Source organism: Rhamphochromis sp. 'chilingali' (assembly GCF_963969265.1).
Source record: "Rhamphochromis sp. 'chilingali' genome assembly, chromosome: 13".
In the NCBI taxonomy this organism is placed as follows: domain Eukaryota; kingdom Metazoa; phylum Chordata; class Actinopteri; order Cichliformes; family Cichlidae; genus Rhamphochromis; species Rhamphochromis sp. 'chilingali'.
The window spans coordinates 2,377,752-2,397,094 of NC_137940.1; the positions used below are offsets into that span (position 1 = coordinate 2,377,752).

At 44.0% G+C, this 19,343-nt stretch overlaps 1 protein-coding gene across 2 annotated transcripts; it reads right to left on the bottom strand.

Annotated features, from left to right (window-relative positions):
- Positions 1-1,009: 1,009 nt before the first annotated feature.
- elf2a (E74-like factor 2a (ets domain transcription factor)) lies at positions 1,010-16,957 on the bottom strand. Of its 2 annotated transcripts, none has more exons than XM_080901272.1 (9): positions 16,679-16,957; positions 14,273-14,356; positions 12,344-12,599; positions 11,183-11,290; positions 7,166-7,279; positions 6,784-6,867; positions 3,093-3,285; positions 2,609-2,863; positions 1,010-2,266 (listed from the first exon to the last, which is right to left on the bottom strand). In XM_080901272.1, the coding sequence occupies exons 2-9, from the start codon at positions 14,345-14,347 to the stop codon at positions 1,759-1,761; spliced, it is 1,593 nt and encodes a 530-aa protein (XP_080757398.1). In that variant the 5' UTR covers positions 14,348-14,356; positions 16,679-16,957; the 3' UTR covers positions 1,010-1,758. The 2 variants fall into 2 exon arrangements, with proteins under 2 accessions (XP_080757398.1, XP_080757397.1); XM_080901271.1 differs by having other exon boundaries at positions 7,166-7,282.
- Positions 16,958-19,343: the final 2,386 nt, after the last annotated feature.

A 19,343-nucleotide genomic window follows, 5' to 3' on the forward strand; every position in this document is an offset into this window, starting at 1 on the left:
TAATTAACAATTTCTTTCTTTTTCTTTTTTTAGTGCAATGCCTTCGACTGTCAGCTTAGTGAATGAAGCATAATAACCACTGACTTTGTGACTCTTCATCACCAAGTGTTACAAATTTATTGTTTTTTAAAAATCTATTCGTTTTCCTTTAGCTGCAGGAGTGTGGCACTGAAATAAGGTGCACTAAAGAAAGATCTACTTCTTTCAGCTCTTGGTGAGCTGAAGGATGGCTTCATCTACTGGCCACTGGATGCTTTCAAGTGGCCTGAAAGGAAGTGCCTGATTCTAGAGGAGATCCTAATCATCCTTTGTCTGCAGGAAGTGCATTACTACTGTCACACTTTAGTAGCTGGAGCCCCATAGGCTGGTGTAGGACGCAGCATGGAGGTATGGACCATAGGGGGAGGGAATACATTGTGCATCCTCAAACAGCATCTTGAGTGAGATATTTGCCTGCTTTTTGCCATGTTTGTGGACTTTGTTTGCCATAATAAAAAGTGAATTTGACTGCCAAGACTAATAAACACTCTAATCTTTACGCTCCATTCTATCCATTTTCTGCTGCTTATCCAGAGCCAGGTCACAGGGGCAGCAGCCTAAGCAGAGAGGCCCAGGCCTCCCTCCCTCTCCCCAGTCACCTCCTCTAGCTTATCTGGGGAACACCAAGGCGTTCTCAGGCCAGCCAAGAGATCTAATGTCTCCAGCATGTCCTGGGTCTGCACCGGGGTCTCGCCTAGGAGGATCCTTGTCAGGTGCCCGAACCACTTTAACTGGCTCATTTCAACGTGGAGGAGTAGCAGCTCTACTTTTAGGCCCTCCTAAAAGTAGAGCTGCTATTGGGCTATTTCCTAGGTAAACTAATAGGAGTCATGTTATACTTTGTGCACAGACACTGAACTGAATCTGTAGGGTGAGCAGGAGCATTTTTCTGTGGACCTGGTGTCCATCAGAGCTTTTTAATAAACCACTAAGCTACTGTTCAGATGGTTAAATGAACCCACTCCAGACATTCTGAATTAACATTTGTTTTATACATATTTCAGTAAAATCTACTTCAATACACTGAGAGTACAAGAAAAAAATCATAATATACTTCTGCGGAGCACACAATCAGTTCTTTTTTCTGGATGCAGATATCCTTGACCCCCACTCTAGGGACAGTAAAAAAAAGAGGATAACAGTGGGAAATAGTGACAGTCCTGTTGAGTTCAGGAGAGCTCTGCAGACGACCCATGAAAGCCTGAAACAAGCGCCAGTTTCAGTCATTGTGAATGTGTCTAAAGCAATGCCCCACTTACTCTGCCATTTAAGTTTTACAGTCTTAAAGTCTGTAACCCAAATGTGAAAGGGGCTACAGAGGAATTCAAACTACATGTGTACTGATACATACTCGTCGAGTATCAAAAATCCTTTTTAAGCTTCCGTTTACAATAAAGTCCTGCTAGCCTCTTATGTTAGCTTTGATTACAAAAACAACTTGTCATTTACGATCTAAGGCCGCCCACGTTTCTGAGCTGCGAACCATCGATGTGTATGTCTAACAGTCCCTTTCGTCCTCTGCGCGGCTTCAGCAGCCAGATAGTCAAAGTGTCTCCTTAGAGACCAGCGTCGGTCGGACGGTCTAAGCCAATAAGGGAGAAGCTCAGTTATGTGTCAGGAGGAGGTGGTGTGGGATGTTCCCTGCACGTCCTCAGTAGTGTCCACAGTCACTTTCTGTACATCCCTCTCCACACCAAACCCCCTCGGGGACCCTGGCTCTCAGGATGATAGTTTTTCCACTGACACTGCCGGCGAGCTGGAGGTGGGCAGGGCCTCTGCTGCCACGTCTGATTGTACTGCGTCACGCTTTGGGGGCTGAATGGGGCTTTTGGTGGGGGCTAAGTGAGACTGGACAGACATCTGTGGCAGCGCCTGAGCCATTGTGGCTGGTTTGGCCAGGATGAGCTGCGGTTTGATGGCGGCCTGCGCTAGCTGTGCAGTGACAGGTTTGGCCTGGATGAGTTGCGTGACCTGGCCTGATGGGTTGGCCTGCATGAGCGTTGCCAGCTGGTTGGCTGGGATTGTGATGATGGTGATCTTCTCTCCTGCTTTTGTCCCAGCAGGAAGCATGGTGGGCAGTGCCTGGATCACAAGTTTAGGGGCAGTGCTAGCAGAGGTGCTCGCTACAGTCACTGGGACTCCTGTGGTAGTTGTGAGGATGGGTGGAGAGTTTAACGCCATTTGACCTAGCGAGTTGGTCATGACCACTGGCATAGCTCGGATGGGCCTGCAGGGATAGACAAGCAAAAGAGTAAACACTGAATACATAAATAAATAAAATCACCACACATACACAACATGTCAGGATCCACACTAAATGTGCTCAATGCTGATCATATAAACTTGAAGCATGTGATCCTCAGTGCACCACATCCAAACAGATCATTTCTCCTGTATAAGACCAGAGGTTCATGATCTGATCAAACAGCACAAGGTTTCCCCTAAAACAGTCTTTGACAGTTTTGTAGAGCAGTAGTGAAAATTAGCCTTAATGTATGTATTTGTTTAGAGTCGGACAATCACATCCTACAGGGCACAGGAAGACTAAATGAGCACATGTCTGTCTGACCTGGTGGTGGTGTTGCTGGGGATGACAGTGACGTAGGTCTGCTGAGGCTGGGAGGTGGTGAGAGACGTAGCGCCCAGGGTGGCCTGGCCCTGCTGGCGAGCCAGATTCTGACTGGACACCACGGTCTCGCTGTCCTCCACTTCCTCTGCCTCCTCGTGATCATCGATCACTCGAATGTTTTTGGGCATGTCTTTAAATTGGTAGGCCAGCCGCTGACCCTCAACTTTGGCAAGGATGCCACGCTGGTAGTAATACCTATACAGAAACAACACATGGAGTATGAACTCTCCAGAACATCAGGATAGGCGGTCAAAACTCATGTCAGAGAGTAAAAACATAAACTACTTTCCCTCTGAGTTCATAAAATAATTGTGAGTCATTATTTGGTCTTTCTGTCTGTTTGCGTCTGATGTGTCTTTAATCATCGTGTCCTGGTAAATCCCGATTGCAGACTGTGATGTGCTCATGGAGCAAAACAGCTCACCTTAGGGCCCGGCCCATAGTCTCGTAGTTCATGTCAGGCTTGTTCTTGTGTTTACCCCACAGTTTAGAAACAGCCTTTGAATCAACAAGTTTGAAGATGCCCTTCTCTCTCTGCATCCACTTGATGTATCTGGGACACGTGTTCTTATCCTGCAGAAGCTCCAGCAGAAACTCCCAGAGGTAGGTGGTGTTACCTGTGGGGAGCACATGATACACGGACTTTCAACACTGAGGTCCTGAAAATGCAGAAAAGCAGTCAAGTTCAAAGACTAGTGCAGATTATTATTATTATTATTATTATTGGTGACGCCTGTCTCAGTCCCGTGTTTTTATTTTATTTTTATATTATTCAAAAGCAACCAAAGGAAATTCATTCAGCCGACCTCATTCAACATTTTTTGTTTCATTTGTTAAAAACAGCCAACATGACCCGGTGTAAAATCGATTTACCCGCCTTGATAAATGGCACTACGGCACCTGACTGTAAGCTTTTCCAACCTGATAGACCAGGCTGATAGATCGATGCAGTGACTGAAATTACTCAAAGAGCACATCAACGACTCGTCTAGGAGGCCCAAACAGAACATCATAAAGATCTGCCTCTGATATTCACCAATAAGAAAGACACTTGTACGGTAAAGTGTTGATATCCTTTTTGCTATCCACATTACCCTACAAGTGATATATTTTGTACTTCTGTGGTATTTGACCACATTATTATGCTGGTAGAGCTAGCTCGAGCCACCCAGGCTGGTTTGGGTAAAGCTGGTATGTTTCTCATTCTTTCTTTAAATACAACAGCTTAAAGATTTTGAATGAATGCTGATGAAATGTGTAGGGAATGTGGAGTGTGGTCATGCATGCACCTTTGACCTCTTCAAGGTAGAATAAGGTGAAAAGGTCTTAAAATTCTCCTTCCTTTGCAGCGCTTAGGGAAAGATCCTGGTACATGGGAAATTACATTTTTCACCCAAACGTCACATCTGACCTGCAACCTTACTTTTACATTTCAAATTGACCCAAAATGCATTTTTGTTTTGACTACAAACCTGGTGATGTACATGAAAATAACAAGCTGCCTCGGTGAAGGGTTTGTAGTTGCTACAGTGGATGGGATATGTGTGCTTAGTCGTAGTGCCTGTGTTTCACCAACTCAGCCATAAAGTGGCAGGCCACGTAAAATCAAAGAAGTGCTGTCAGCAGATGCTGAGGTGCCAACTTCCTGGATAGTCGATCGCTACAGAGCTCAAATTTCATATGACCTTTAGACTGGCTCGAGAACAGTGAATAGCGAGCTTCATGGAATGGGTTACTATGGCCAAACAGCTGCATCCAAGCTTACATCACCAAGAACAATGAAGTGTTGGATGTGAAGTACGGACTACAGAACGCCGGTCCATGTATGCGTTCCCTGCTAGCATCTTGCACCCTGCTGCAATGACTGCCTCAGCTTACCGAATGCCGTTGATGCGTTTTGTCCTTTAAGAAAAATTTATCACAAAATTGTTTCACAAAAAGTTTCGCATTACTGTTAAAATCCGGCCCAGAGTTACTAAAACTGTTGTTACTACATCTGCAGACTTTGTGACATCACGTTGAATTGATAACAGAGTGTAACTTAACAATATAGAAGTAATTTCTACTTGACGAATGATCTGATAAGCCAGAACATTAATTTATGTCAGCTCAGTAAGAGAAACAGTTTCCAGGCAGCGCTGCGTTCATGAAAACTCAGACATCTGAGGTAACTGTGAGAGCATGTGCTCGCCTCCTTGAAACAAACTGAATGTTTCAACAGAAACAAAAATAACTGAATATCAAATATGTAACCTTAAATTTATGGTCTTCACATAGTGTAGACTGCTGTTTTTGGTAGTCTTCTAATGTCCCATTTTTGTGAAGACACCATGAGGATGCTTCAGTAGTTTTCTCACATTTCCAAAGACCCAGGCCAACCAGCTGATAACAGCTACACACCCACGGACATCTATCACGTTAACACTGGTCGAACACTGGTCGAACGCTGGTCAGTGTAAATGTCTGAATGGTCAAACTGAGTGTAAAGTTTTATTTATTTTATATTTTCAAAACTTAAGTTGTTATCCTTTAATGGGTGAAGAGGTTTTCATGAAAGTTATCAAAATAATGTGTAATATAATTCAGTTTGATTTATATAGCCTCAAATCAACACAGTGGGCTGTGAAAATAATCCAAGGTTGTTGTTTTTTTTAAAGCACCATCTCTTGGTCACACTCTGCAACTGAGTGAAAGGGGCGTGTTTATAGTGGAAACTACCAAAGGTTAAATGGGGGGGCTCTAATCGGCTGATGTCAGCTGATGGCTGAAGTGGCAGTTTTCAGTGGTTGTATCTGTACTACAGATGTGTCACATAACGTATTTTTTCCTATATTTACTTTTTGCTCTTGCACATCCGGCCAATGAGCAGACTGAACATTGTCACATGGTTTTTAGTCACATTTTGATTTGCTTGGAGTCACATTTTTCTCCAAACCACAGGGAAAAACTTACACACTCATCAACTGGTTTGGACCAGAGCACTTTACTGGAAAAAGATGGTCCTTCATCAAAACACCCGATCAACAAACTCTGACATGAAGAAAAGTGAAGCATGTAGGTGCTTGCATACACCTTGGCTTTACACAGCAAAAATCTACAGTAAAGCTAAAGGAGTTAAAATATGCAGATGGACTGTTAGCATAGCTTTATACCATGTTTAACTGGTGAGAGCTCCTGTTGGGTTTAGGTCAGCAACAGAACCCCCCCCCCCCAAAAACAAACAAACAAACAAACAAACAAACAAAGGGAACTCCAACCTCTTCTAGAATATTACATTTTTTTCAATTCAATTATATTTACACAGCGCCAAATCACAACAACAGTCGCCTCAAGGCGCTTTGTATTGTACGGTCGACCCTACAATAATACATACAGAGAAAAACCAACAATCATATGACCCCCTATGAGCAGCACTTTGGCGACAGTAGGAAGGAAAAACTCCCTTTTAACAGGAAGAAACCTCCGACAGAACCAGGCTCAGGGAGGGGCGGGGCCATCTGCTGTGATTGGTTGGGGTGAGAGAAATATCTGTTTTCTGCAGAGCCCTATTACACTCACTGTCTCCACTCAATCAACCTTTGTCTGCTGTGACGTGCCTGGTAATACCGTAATTATCCTAATATCACTAAAAAGACCAGAGTCGCTGCTTTTAGGAAGCCCTGAAATTCTGTCAATTGAGCAAATGGTACCAGAGTTACAGGTTTTACAGATGTTCAAAAGTGCAAAGTGCCTGTCTGGTAACAGGTTAGGCTTTAGCCGGTTACATTTGGCAGCGTGCTGAAGTTGGCAGCTAACCCATTAGCTATTACTACCTTGATGAACATTTACACCATCAGAATGTTATTAAATGTGCATGTATAAGGTTACAACAACACATACTCGTTCACTAGCACAAATAAACACAGACAGCTTACCCAGGAGATAAAATACTGTCACAACTATTTTTTCTTTTGCCTTCCACTAACATTTAATCGGTAGCTGCAGCTCCCTTTAAGTAAGACAAATATGCAAAAATCATAAAGTGGGAAAATACTGTATCTGGGTTATATCCAGTCATTCTAGGCTAGCAGCTAACAGAGACAGGAGCTGTCTACAGGCAGAGAGCAGCTACAGACCTTTTCCCTCTCTTGGCCTCTTCTTGATGCCCAGATCGAAGGAGCCGTTGGAAGAAGGCTGGTGTGTCTTAGCCTTACGTCCACCTGTACAAACCCACACATAGATCGAGCTTATTCTTCTGCCACATTGTCTGTTGAGCTGATTGACTTTTCATACTTTATGTTACCTTACTCCACTCATAAGTTGGAACAAATCTTGGCATACGGCAGCTTTCAGAGGAAGTTGTCTTTACTGAACTACCTCGTTTGTACTAACACAGCTTCATGTTTTAACTAGAGAGCTGCCTACTGTTGCTTTACAGTTGTACAGCTTTAGAATGAAAAACTGAACATCAGCAAACAAAATAAAAGGTGACAACAGGTGAGCTGTGCTGACACTGACCTCCTCTCTTCTTCTTGGCTACAGGTTCACAGCCAGGAGGGATGGGGAAGCTCTCTTCCTCCATGGGTCCACACTCTGTAGACACCTCCACCACCGTTTCCATCATCACATCATCTGCTGAGGGAACACAAAACAACACTATTCTCCTTCTGCTGCATCATGAAGTGAGACAGACATGAAGACTTTCAGACTGTGTACAACAATAAATCTGGCCTCACATTCTCATAAGATTCTTCAATATCTTCGATATCCAACATCCACAATGACGGCGAAACAACTAGTAGCTCAGTGTTCCAACATTCGAAAGAAGGGACTGCTCTCACAGCTAGAGATTGACGAGGTACAACACAAATGCTATGGCAAGGAGGAGTCAGGACGCCAGGTCAGGGGGGAGATATCATCACCCCCACCCGAGATTGGGTACATAGCCCCAAGTGCGATAGGAGAAGGATCGTTGAGTGCGAGAGGAACTGACCTGAAAGATGGGATCATGGCCAAGCTTGAAACCTGGATCCCGCGTAGCCAGTTACCAAGATTACGTGAAGTACCCTCAGAAGGTCTGCTAGATGATGTTAATGCAGCACTACGGACGATACCTACAACCACGATTACCGACACTAACAAGCTGATCTACAATACGGCAGCAGTGATCAGTGAGATGCTTGGCTACAAGTTGAACAGCCACAAGGGGCAGTACCCTCCATGGAGAAGGAGGCTAGAGGGCAAGATCAAAGTAGCACGGAGGGAGGTTAGCCAACTAATGGAGTTGCAGAAAGGTGCGGCAAAGAAGGTGCATAAGAAATACAGCAAGCTGTCCATACCTGAGGCCTTGGAAACTTGAGGAGGTACACCAGAGAGATAGAAGGCAGGAGAATAAACCAGCTGTTCTCCACAGAACCAGCAAAGGTGTACTCTCAGTGGCAGGGGAACAATAAGAGAACAGCACCACCAAGGCTGGAGACGGAGCAATACTGGAAGAGCATATGGGAGAAGGACGCAACCCATAACGGCAATGCTCAGTGGCTAGTGGATCTGAGGGCAGACCACAGCGACCTCCCTGAACAGGGTCCAGTAACCATCACAGTGGCAGATATCCAAGAAAGGGTCTCCAGTATGAAGAGTTGGACAGCACCAGGGCCCGACATGGTTCACGCCTACTGGCTAAAGAAGCTGACTGCACTCCACGAGCGTCTGGCAGCACAAATGAACCAGCTGCTAGTTAACGAGAGACACCCGAATGGCTAACCGAAGGCCGGACGGTCCTGATCCCCAAGGACCCCAAGAAGGGACCGGTCCCCTCCAACTACCGACCAATAACCTGCCTCAGTACTACATGGAAGCTCCTGTCAGGCATCATATCGGCTAAGATGAACAGGCACATGGGTCAATACATGAGCGGGACACAGAAAGGAATTGGCAAGAATACCAGAGGCGCAAAACACCAGCTACTGGTAGACAGAACAGTCAGCCGAGACTGCAAGACCAGACTGACCAACCTGTGCACTGCCTGGATTGATTACAAAAAGGCCTATGACTCAATGGGGCGACCGTGGCTCAGGGGGTTGGGAATCGCATCTGTAACCGGAAGGTCGCCGGTTCGATCCCTGGGCTCTCTGTCCTGGTCGTTGTGTCCTTGGGCAAGACACTTTACCCTACTTGCCTACTGGTGTTGGCCAGAGGGGCCGATGGCGCGATATGGCAGCCTCGCTTCTGTCAGACTGCCCCAGGGCAGCTGTGGCTACAACTGTAGCTGCCTCCACCAGTGTATGAATGTGAGAGTGAATGAATAGTGGTATTGTAAAGCGCTTTGGGTGCCTTGAAAAGCGCTATATAAATCCAATCCATTATTATTATTATTATAATAATGCCCCACAGCTGGATACTGGAATGCCTAGAATTGTACAAGATCAATGGGACCCTAAGAGCCTTCATCAGGAACTCAATGGGGATGTGGCGTACAACACTAGAGGCCAACTCCAAGCCCATAGCACAAGTCAGCATCAAGTGCGGGATCTACCAAGCAGATGCTCTGTCCCCACTGCTGTTCTGCATAGGCCTGAACCCCTCAGTGAGATCATTAACAAGACTGGCTACGGATACCGACTACGGAACGGAGCAGTTGTCAGCCACCTCCTGTACATGGATGACATCAAGCTGTATGCCAAGAGTGAACGAGACATCGATTCACTGATCCACACTACCAGGCTATACAGCAATGACATTGGAATGTCGTTCGGACTGGAGAAGTGTAGTCGGATGGTAACAAAGAGAGGGAAGGTAGTCAGAACTGAGGGGATTGAACTACCAGAAGGCAACATTGCAGACATAGAGGACAGTTACAAGTACCTGGGGATCCCGCAGGCAAATGGGAACCATGAAGAGGCCGCTAGAAAAGCTGCAACCACCAAGTACCTGCAGAGGGTCAGGCAAGTCCTGAGGAGTCAGCTGAATGGTAAGAACAAGATCCGGGCCATCAACACGTACGCCCTGCCCGTGATCAGGTACCCTGCTGGGATAATAGGCTGGCCAAAGGAGGAGATAGAAGCCACTGACATAAAGACAAGAAAGCTCCTTACCATGCATGGAGGGTTTCACCCCAAGTCCAGCACCCTGAGGCTGTACGCTAAGCGGAAGGAAGGGGGCCGGGGACTGGTGAGTGTCAGCACCACAGTCCAGGATGAGACAAGGAACATCCAAGAATACATTGGGAAGATGGCCCCAACTGACCGAGTGCTCAGTGAATACCTCAGGCAGCAGAAACCCAAGAAAGAGGAGGGAGACGAGGAACCATCATGGAAGGACAGGCCCCTGCACGGTATGTACCACCGGCAGATAGAGGAGGTGGCTGATATCCAGAAATCCTACCAGTGGCTGGACAAAGCTGGACTGAAAGACAGCACAGAGGCACTAATCATGGCAGCACAAGAACAAGCTCTGAGCATAAGATCCATAGAGGCTGGGGTCTATCACACCAGGCAAGACCCCAGGTGCAGGCTGTGTAAAGATGCCCCAGAGACAATCCACCACATAACAGCAGGGTGCAAGATGCTAGCAGGCAAGGCATACATGGAACGCCATAACCAAGTGGCCGGCATAGTGTACAGGAACATCTGTGCCGAGTATAACCTGGAAGTCCCGAGGTCAAAATGGGAGATGCCCCCAAGGGTGGTGGCGAATGACCGAGCTAAGATCCTGTGGGACTTCCAGATACAGACGGACAAAATGGTGGTGGCTAACCAACCGGACATAGTGGTGGTAGACAAACAGAAGAAGACGGCCGTAGTGATCGATGTAGCGGTTCAAATGACAGCAATATCAGGAAGAAGGAACACGAGAAGCTGGAGAAATACCAAGGGCTCAGAGAAGAGCTCGAGAGGATGTGGAGGGTGAAGGTAACGGTGGTCCCCGTGGTAATCGGAGCACTCGGTGCGGTGACTCCCAAGCTAGGCGAGTGGCTCCAGCAGATCCCGGGAACAACATCGGAGATCTCTGTCCAGAAGAGCGCAGTCCTGGGAACAGCTAAGATACTGCGCAGGACCCTCAAGCTCCCAGGCCTCTGGTAGAGGACCGAGCTTGAAGGATAAACCGCCCGCAGGGGCGTGCTGGGTGTTTTTATATATGCTCATCAGAAGGTTATTGGTTTGATCCCCCCCTCTGCATGCCAAATATCCTTGGGCAAGATGCTAACCCCAAGTTGCTCTTCGATGCATCCATCGTACTATGAATGTGTGTGTGGAAAAGTTAAACAGAAAGTACTTAGAACAAGTGCTTGTATGGGAAGTTGTGTAAAGCTCTTTGAGTAGAAAAACGCTATATAACAACCAGTCCATTTACCAAAGCATCGCTATATCACTGATATCATGATATGAAACTTTTATGTTGATTAAACATTTATCCCTGTATTGTTGCACACAATCCGATATGGCACCACCCTCATGGACACTGCAGGTAAGTTGCATAAGTCACACATGTAGTGCTTTGTGTGACACAGATTCTGTCATTCATCAGCCTGTTTACCTGTGCTGCGTTCACTGTGCATTCCTCCGGGAGACTCCATGTGCAGAAGCGCTTCAGCGGCTTCAAACGTTTTGTCAAAACACACCATGTCGTGACCTGACATCTCCACTGCAGAGAGAAACCGACTGTCAGTACATACACCTCTGCTAGAAACAGGCTGGGAGCAGCCCTATCATTTTAAATAACTACAGAAATTTCATCTTGGACAAGAAAAAAACCACAAAAGGGGAAATAAAACCCAAACAAACAACATAACCTCAACTAATATGAAGTGTTACTTCCTTGCTTTGGGGCTGTGCAAGCTGTCTGTTCCTTCTTTCCCATTTCCTGCAATCTGACTAAAAGACTTGGGCATCATTCCTGCCAGCAGAGGGCAGTCTACAACAACACAAGCTCAACTTTCTGGTAAGCAAATGGGTTTGTACTACCAGGTTTGTTTATACAGGATCAAATTACAACATAAATCATGGCACTTTATACTGAAAGGTATAAAGTAACCAGATAATCTAAAGTATTTGGGGGAAAACATTTCAAAAATAAAACAAATAAAACAAGCACTTTGTGATGGTGGGAGGGAAAATGTCCCATTAAACAGGAAGAAAGCTCCAGCAGAGCCAGATTCACTGTGGGGCAACCACCTGCCATGACTGGACGGGGAGGAAGACAGATGTACTGAGTAGAGAAACACTCAGTGCATCACAGTGTATCAAAGGAAGGATAACTGAGGGGAATTCAGGGTTACCTGAACCACGTTAAAGCTCATAGATTTGTTTTTTTGCAGCCAACAAAAAGACAAAAAGTAAAACACAAACAAACCTGATTTCCTCCAGAGCAAGATAGTGATTTACTTTTGGAAGAAGTGAACCACTTCCGTGGTACAGAAAACCCAGTTTGCCACCTGGATAAGACTAAATCCTGCTTCACAGTACAGGCCTCTGATCTCTTACCAAGGCCAGAAAACGTGCAGGTTTCAGTTAGCTGAGCTTCAGTTCTATTTAATATCAAATAAATAATAAATACATAAGTAAATAAATGAAGTCTAAAAAGAATTTAGAAATAATGGATTAAGCTTCTTTTAACCTCCTACTTCAATCATGTACAGATTTCACACACAGAAAAACACGACATTTTTCTAGAGAAGCCATCACTCAGAGGACTCACCAGTCTCCGTCACCTCTGTGACCACCTCCTGCTCCTCAGCCACATCCTGCATCAGGTACGTCTCATCATCGTAGACCAACACCTGAGCAGAGTAGCACTCCTCCACCTGAGCGCTGGGCACCTCCTCTACAATTACTGCAGGACAGCCTTCCTCCTGCAGCACCACCCCCTCCTCCTCTTCCACCTCTTCCTCCATGATCACTGCATCCACTTCCTGCTGAACCACTTCTTCCTCCTCCTCCTCCTCAGCAGGCTGCTGCTCACAGTAGACACAGTTTGACAGATGAAAAAAGACTGTTTTTACTGCTTTTAGAGACTTTATTGCAACTGAAGACTGAATGCATGACGCCTGAGACACAGACTGTATCAGTTCACTTCTCTCTTCGTGACATGTGCACAGACTCTGGCTCCACATTAAACTGTACCAACCTCATCATCACTGCTGTTTTTGTTTAAACCTGGAGGGTTTTGATTCATACGCTGCTCCTACATACGTTTGCATTGCACGTCTGTTTTAGTTGCAAATGTGGCTCACGTTTCCATGGAGACAGCGGCGCGCTACAGAGCTGTGCGTTAAAGAAGCATCGAAGCGAAGAATTTGAGGTTTTTTTAATATTCAAAATACTCGATGAATCGTTGCAGCCATAATATAGAATAGATTTTCTTAGCACCATAAAAATGAAGAGAACATAAACAGAATAAATCCACATAACCAAAACAATAAATCGTCTCCTGTTAGCAAAGCATATTTTTCAAACAGTGTTTGGAGTCCATCTTTAGCAGGCTGGCTGTTCTGATTTTCAGTTTTATGTAATTTCCATTTCATGGAGTGTTTTAATGTTTCTACAGCTTTCAAACAAGCTTTATTTGGATTTCATGAAGGACATAACAGCCTCAAGAGACACGAAACCTGAACCTTTCGAACAGCAGACTGAGCTCTCCTTTTGGCTAAATGTTACTTCTGATGCATATCCAGTCTCGCTTTTTTCTCCTCGATATTTCTTTACTCTTCTTGAATGCAGCATAGTTCCCTCCCAGCTGTTAACACAATGTTATGCTACTTGGCTGTTAGCATTACCAACCATGCTGTTAAGTGGTGTCATTTTGGAAATGTGTAGTTATTAGCTGAAGACGCTCAAACACAGCTGAGGTTCTATTTTACTTGCAGATCAGTGCTGAATTCACTGCACTGTTGTAGTGATTTGAACCATTTCTGGAAATCAAGTTAATCACTAAGCTCAAACAAATTATGCATGAAACGAAAAAGGTGTCATGTGTTGCTGAGTCACATGATCTGAGTTTTTCTAACAGACCGTGGGATAGAAAAACAAAAAACGGTTCATAAGGGAAACAATATATTAACAACCCCAAATAGGAACAAAAGTTCTGGCCAGCTCAGTCCCATTCCAGTTAACTCAGTTTAGTCACTCTGTTTTGGTAATCCATCCTAGTTTAGTTAATTGAATGTAAAATACTCCACTTTGGGTTTTCCGAATTAATCCACAAAGGGAAAACTAAATAAGGAAGTCAGAGGTTTGGCAAACAGAATCACAATGCAAAGCCAAGCCAGCAGCCAATCAGATCATCTGGCCAGAAGGATGTACAGCGCCGGAGCAAGGTTGGCTGTTCTGATAGCGTGGCACCCCATCTGAGCCATCTGACACAGGAGGACCAGAAATCGCCGGAGGTAAGTCGAAATACAGTTGTAGAGGCCAACTTCATACTTTGAATTTGCCGGCTAAAACACACTGACTGATAAAGCTCATAACAAAGGAGATAATGGCCTGAACACTCCTACTGCATCAAATCACAGTGCTCTAACTCGTCGACTGTCAGCAGAGTGTGGAGGTCAAACACAAACATAATTACATTATAAAACACACATTCAAAAATAACAAATATGGCCACAATGTTGATACAAGCATTTACCTGTTGGGGGTCCTCCACCACAGTCACATACTCCACTATGTTCCCACCACCATCTGACACCACCACAGAGGTCATCACTCATTCCTGCAAAAACAAAAACAAATTATTGCAATACTTCATGATACAATTGAGATTTTTTTTAATTTGTAACATTGCAATTACATATTGCGACTTATCAACTTTTTGAAATGCAAAGTTAAACTTTATCAATATCTATTTTACTGAATAAGATAAGGCTATTTGTTTTTTTGCTGCAAAATGACATTGTTAAGCATAATGACCACTGTCACTGAAACCTGCCATAAAGGATGGAGTTCTTCTGCAATTATAGGATTTTAGTTTGGCCACTACACACAATCTTTTCCTGGTAGTACAGCAATAACAGGGGGAATCAGTGAAAATCATGGGTTGGTGCCCACATACACAGAAACTCACATTTAACTATTACATTTGTTGTTGGCAACCTTCTTGTTTTATAGGATTATACCCAGAATACTAACAGCTGGCAGCCAGATGAGCCGTGTCCCCACGACTTGTCCTTATTATTAAAGACTCATTGAGACTGATGAGAACATGTTGGCAATCTGTCTGTATTTATAACTCACACAGACGTTATTTGCAAGCTTTCAACAATCTCTCTGAGTGACTGCAGTCAGTCCAAGTCAAGCTGTGACTGTTTAAAAAAAGGTTGCCTCCTATCAGATGAGATGAGCCCTCTCGTTCAGAGTATTCCCAGAGTTCACTTAATAATATATCATATTTGGTGTCAATACAATATCAGCATACAAGATATCACGATAAGATACTGTACTGATGTTTTTCCCCCATCCTAAGTGTTTGCATCTGTACAGGGTTGGGATCATAAGAAGCCCACGCTGACCACAGCTCTCCTTTTAACATTGTGGTTATAAAGGATGAAATCTCTTTCATTAAACTGAATTTTGGTGATTTTCAGGGCTGCAACAGTTCAGAGTATCTGGGATTATTCGATCATAAAAATGATTTCTGGACAAATTCTTTGCTTCGATGCTTCGTTTAAGGCACAGCTCTGTAGCGCTTCAATGTCAACATGAACGCCAGCGTTTCACCCACATCTGCGACTAAAAGCAGACCTGCAGTACAAAAGCATTCATGAGCAGCGTGTGAATAAAACGTTTCACAACAGAAACACTGATAACAGTGATGATGACGCTGGCATAGTTTAACGTGGAGTCTGTTTACACGCCGCGGAGAGCAAAGAGGCGGAGCCGTTACCGACACGCTGAGCTCGGGTAGAGTGACAGAAAACAGCAGCGCTGTTCCTGTGATCACCATTAAAACTTTTACTGGGAAAAGCGAGCGGGAGTCCTTCATCAAAGCTTCCGATCAACAAACTCCGACATGAAGAAAAGAAAAGCGAACTTTGCAGCTGTTCCAGCCACCGCGGTTTGTTTTACACAGCGAGAAATCTGCAGTAAGGCTCCAGAAGTAAGAGCTGTAATAACATATGCAGATGAGCTGCTGACTTAGTCTCAGACCGTGCTTGAATTATACAGCTTATAACTGACTTATTAATTGTGGATGGATTCATCTGCCTGATATTTATTTACCATTCAAACTGATAAATTAGTAATGTTTATGGTTGTGAGCAGCAGACAGTAGCAACCTAACTTAGCCTGAGCACTACAGCTCTATAAAGTCAAAACCTTCAAGTTGCTCAGTTTGTATGAGAAGCTTAAATGTTTAGCAGAAATTCGAGTTTCAACTTTATTTTACTTTTAAACGCAACTTTTAACATTTGGAGTTTTTTTCTGCCTGTGCACTGTTTACACAGCCAAGATCCAGAACACACACAGCTCCGAGGACAGGATAAACGAGTCGGTGCTGTGGGCTAACTTCCAATATGAGCACTTCACAACAGTAGCAGTCCAGAGTAGTAGCTGTGTCCGTCAGGTCTGACACGACCGGCTGGTGTGAGGAGATCAGACAATGACCGTTCACAGCACGCAGGCTGATGTTTACTTCCTGAGTAGGTTGGCGCCGCTATTTGTCACCGAGTCTTAAAGCTTCAACCTCTACAGCTAACCTGTTAGCTAATGCTTCTGCTGTTTCCAATAAAGACTCATCCATCTTACTTAATGTTGCTCGTAACTTTGTCCACGCGGCATTATTTGTGTGTAAAAACGTTTTCTTATTGCGTTATCACGACTGTTTAGCAGAAGCTAGCATTAAGGGGAGTTGTTGAGCAGTTAGCGCTATATAAGAACCAGTCCATTTAGCAGATAGCTAGCCAACATGAACATCGTTTTTATTATACATTTTATACCCGCGCTAGGTAAATTCTATAACAAATATGACATGTGCAGTGTGCACTGGTCGGTAGCAGAATCTGTTGACATGTTAATGCCTCGAGTTTTCTGTCCTTACCTTGTTTTGCTTTTGCTGATGAAAAGTCAGTTCCACGGCTAGCGCTAGCTGGGCCCAATGTTTGCTAAGTTAACCAAGGCCAAAACGCTTACTTCGCTTGCATAAAAAGATGTTTGCAGCGGGTCTTCGTTACTCGGAAATCGCTTCGCAGACGCCTATAAATGTTTTTCTTGAACACAAACCCCAAAGTTGTGTTTCCTTCGTGCTATCCTGTAGCTTTCCGGCGCGCCGCCTCTTCGCCACAACCGAGCCAGGTCAGGGCACGGTACGCCGTGACGTCAAGACGACGTTCTTCCTTGAAAAAAAAAACGCAAACAAACAAAAAGCACTAAAAAGCAGCGTGTGAGATTTTTTTTTTAAATCGTGATGGAGGACCAGTATTGCCGATACCTTAAACTTATAAAGGGAGCTTATACAGGGCAGAGCAGTGTGTCATCATTTAAGATAAAAAAAAAAACATTAATTAGCAAATTCTGAATATATTTTAATACCAACTAAATAGATGTGTTTATTACTTCCCAAAATAATTAGTCAACACAATAAAACACACCAAAACCAAGTTTTTTGGAATCTGGAACGTAAATGTGTCTGTCTTTAAAGCACTTTTGGTCGATTTCCGTTTTACATAAATAAAAGACACTTGAAAGTCAACAGAAAGGGTTCTTATATTCAGACATTTTTCATAGTTCATGTTTGTGGTATGGAGGGAAATATTTACTTGTGCTTCCTGATCTTGCTCTATGTCGTTTGTGGATAATTTGTGATGATTTGTATAGCAATAACAATTTGTTTTTAAGAGTGTCTTATAGAGTAGTTTGTCAGTGCAGCCGCATTTAAAATTAAGTGGTGTGCAAAAGAAGAATGAGAGAAAAGAGTAGAATGAGTATACAACCAGGTAGTGATGGTGTGATAAGGCCCCGGGAGCTTTGCTTCACCAAAGGCAGCGCACACGAAGCGCCGTTTAACAGCTCAAGTGCTGACACCTGCTGGTCATTTGATGTTCAGCAGCCCTGCTGTTATATATGGATACGTACCAGTGGATCTGTAAACTAGGGATGGATATCGTCACTGACTTTTACAACTGATTCAATTCTGATTCTGAGTAGGATGAAGTTTACACTTTTTCTGTTCCTACCTCTTTATTTCAAATTCCATTATTTACAAGCCAGAATTCAATGTTGAAGGTGGCTGCGCGTGAAAGGAGTGGGACGTTCAGCGACTGCTCGGATTTTGGCAGGGTCTGTCTTCACCTGTCCCCCTGCCAGAATATAGAAAAGTGACGGATGGTGAATGGAACCCGCACTTCTCTGTTTTTACATACAGATGATTTTCCAGTAGCCACTCAAGCACAGTGTGAACATGGACTTGAGGCTCTTGGAGATCCTTGGACAAACACGAAAAGGTTTAGGAAGTCTCTGAGAATGTCATTCACTAGTGCCTGAAAAACTGCTGGTGCATTTATGAATGGGATGACCCAATGGTATATTAAAGCCTGTTTTCCATTCACCGCCCCCCTCTGATGTGGAATGGTGGGGGTTACACAGGTCCAGTTTTGTGAAGATGGTGGCGCTGTGGATGGGTTCAGAGTTTTTTCCAACCTGAGATGAGATCCAGCACGGATAGCTGTTGGACCAGTGAAGAAGAGATGACCGCGCCGGTCTTAAATGCAGCCATGCTGATTGTCACTTAATGAGAAATAGGTCAGTAAGAGTGTCCAAGGTCCTGCCCAGGGGTGGAACTGCATGGGAAAACACAGGAGGAGATGGAAACACAATGGCCGCTCACACAGAACTTAAAAACAAATACTACTGTGCTTAAGGAACACTCCTTAATAGATTTATTGTGACGCCCCGCAGTGGTTGAGGGGATGTGGCTTTTTGTGAATAGGACACTGCCTTTCCATATCACAGGTTTTCTTACCCAAACTGTCCTGGACAGTTTTTTCCTGTGATATTTCCGTCTTGTGAGCAGAGACTAAACCCTTTCTTGCTGTAATATCTGGCTTAAAGTGATCTGTTGGAGAATCGCCACAAGTGGGATATAAGAGTTTCATATTCAGTCTTTTCTTTCCTGTTTTGTTGTGAAGAAATGCCAGTTGTCAGACATATTTTTGCAAGAATGTTAGTCCCGTGGCAAAAGGTTGATTTGTGTCTCTTCAATGAGCAATAAGCTCAACTAATAATTCAGGAATTTAGAGGAGAAATATTTGTCTCTGTTTCATGGTAAACAACAGATCCTTTCAAATATGATCCAGTCTTAAATGATATTTTGGAAAAGACAGTCTTTGTAAAAGGCTGCAAATAATCTTTCACTTTGTTTTTTTAAATATTGACTATGCACATGTATATTTTGCCCACATAATTAGCAGTATGTGTAAACTTTTCTCAGTTAATAAATTGTCCTTGATTTATGCAGAAAACTTCTGCTGTGGAAACTGAAATAATTGTTTCTGCTCGAACCTACATTTATTCATGTTGTGATCGTTATTGATGGTTTCAAGTGTTTTGTGGCCAAGAACAGTCAGAAGATTAGTCAGCATATGAACCTTTTTAAGGAAACAGTTACATTTTGGGGGTATTTATACAATTAAAACTAGCATTGCACAGAGTGCATGTAGTGAAGTAAAACTTACTAGCCTCTCCCAATTCGAGTGAATAATTGTATC

Coding starts and splice junctions, on each gene's coding strand:
- elf2a (XM_080901271.1), bottom strand. CDS start 14,347: ATGACCTCTGTGGTGGTGTCAGATGGTGGTGGGAACATAGTGGAGTAT. Junction 3,286..6,783: donor GAGGCCAAGAGAGGGAAAAG/GTCTGTAGCTGC, acceptor TGCTCCCCACAG/GTAACACCACCTACCTCTGG. Junction 2,267..2,608: donor CCCAGCAACACCACCACCAG/GTCAGACAGACA, acceptor CTATCCCTGCAG/GCCCATCCGAGCTATGCCAG.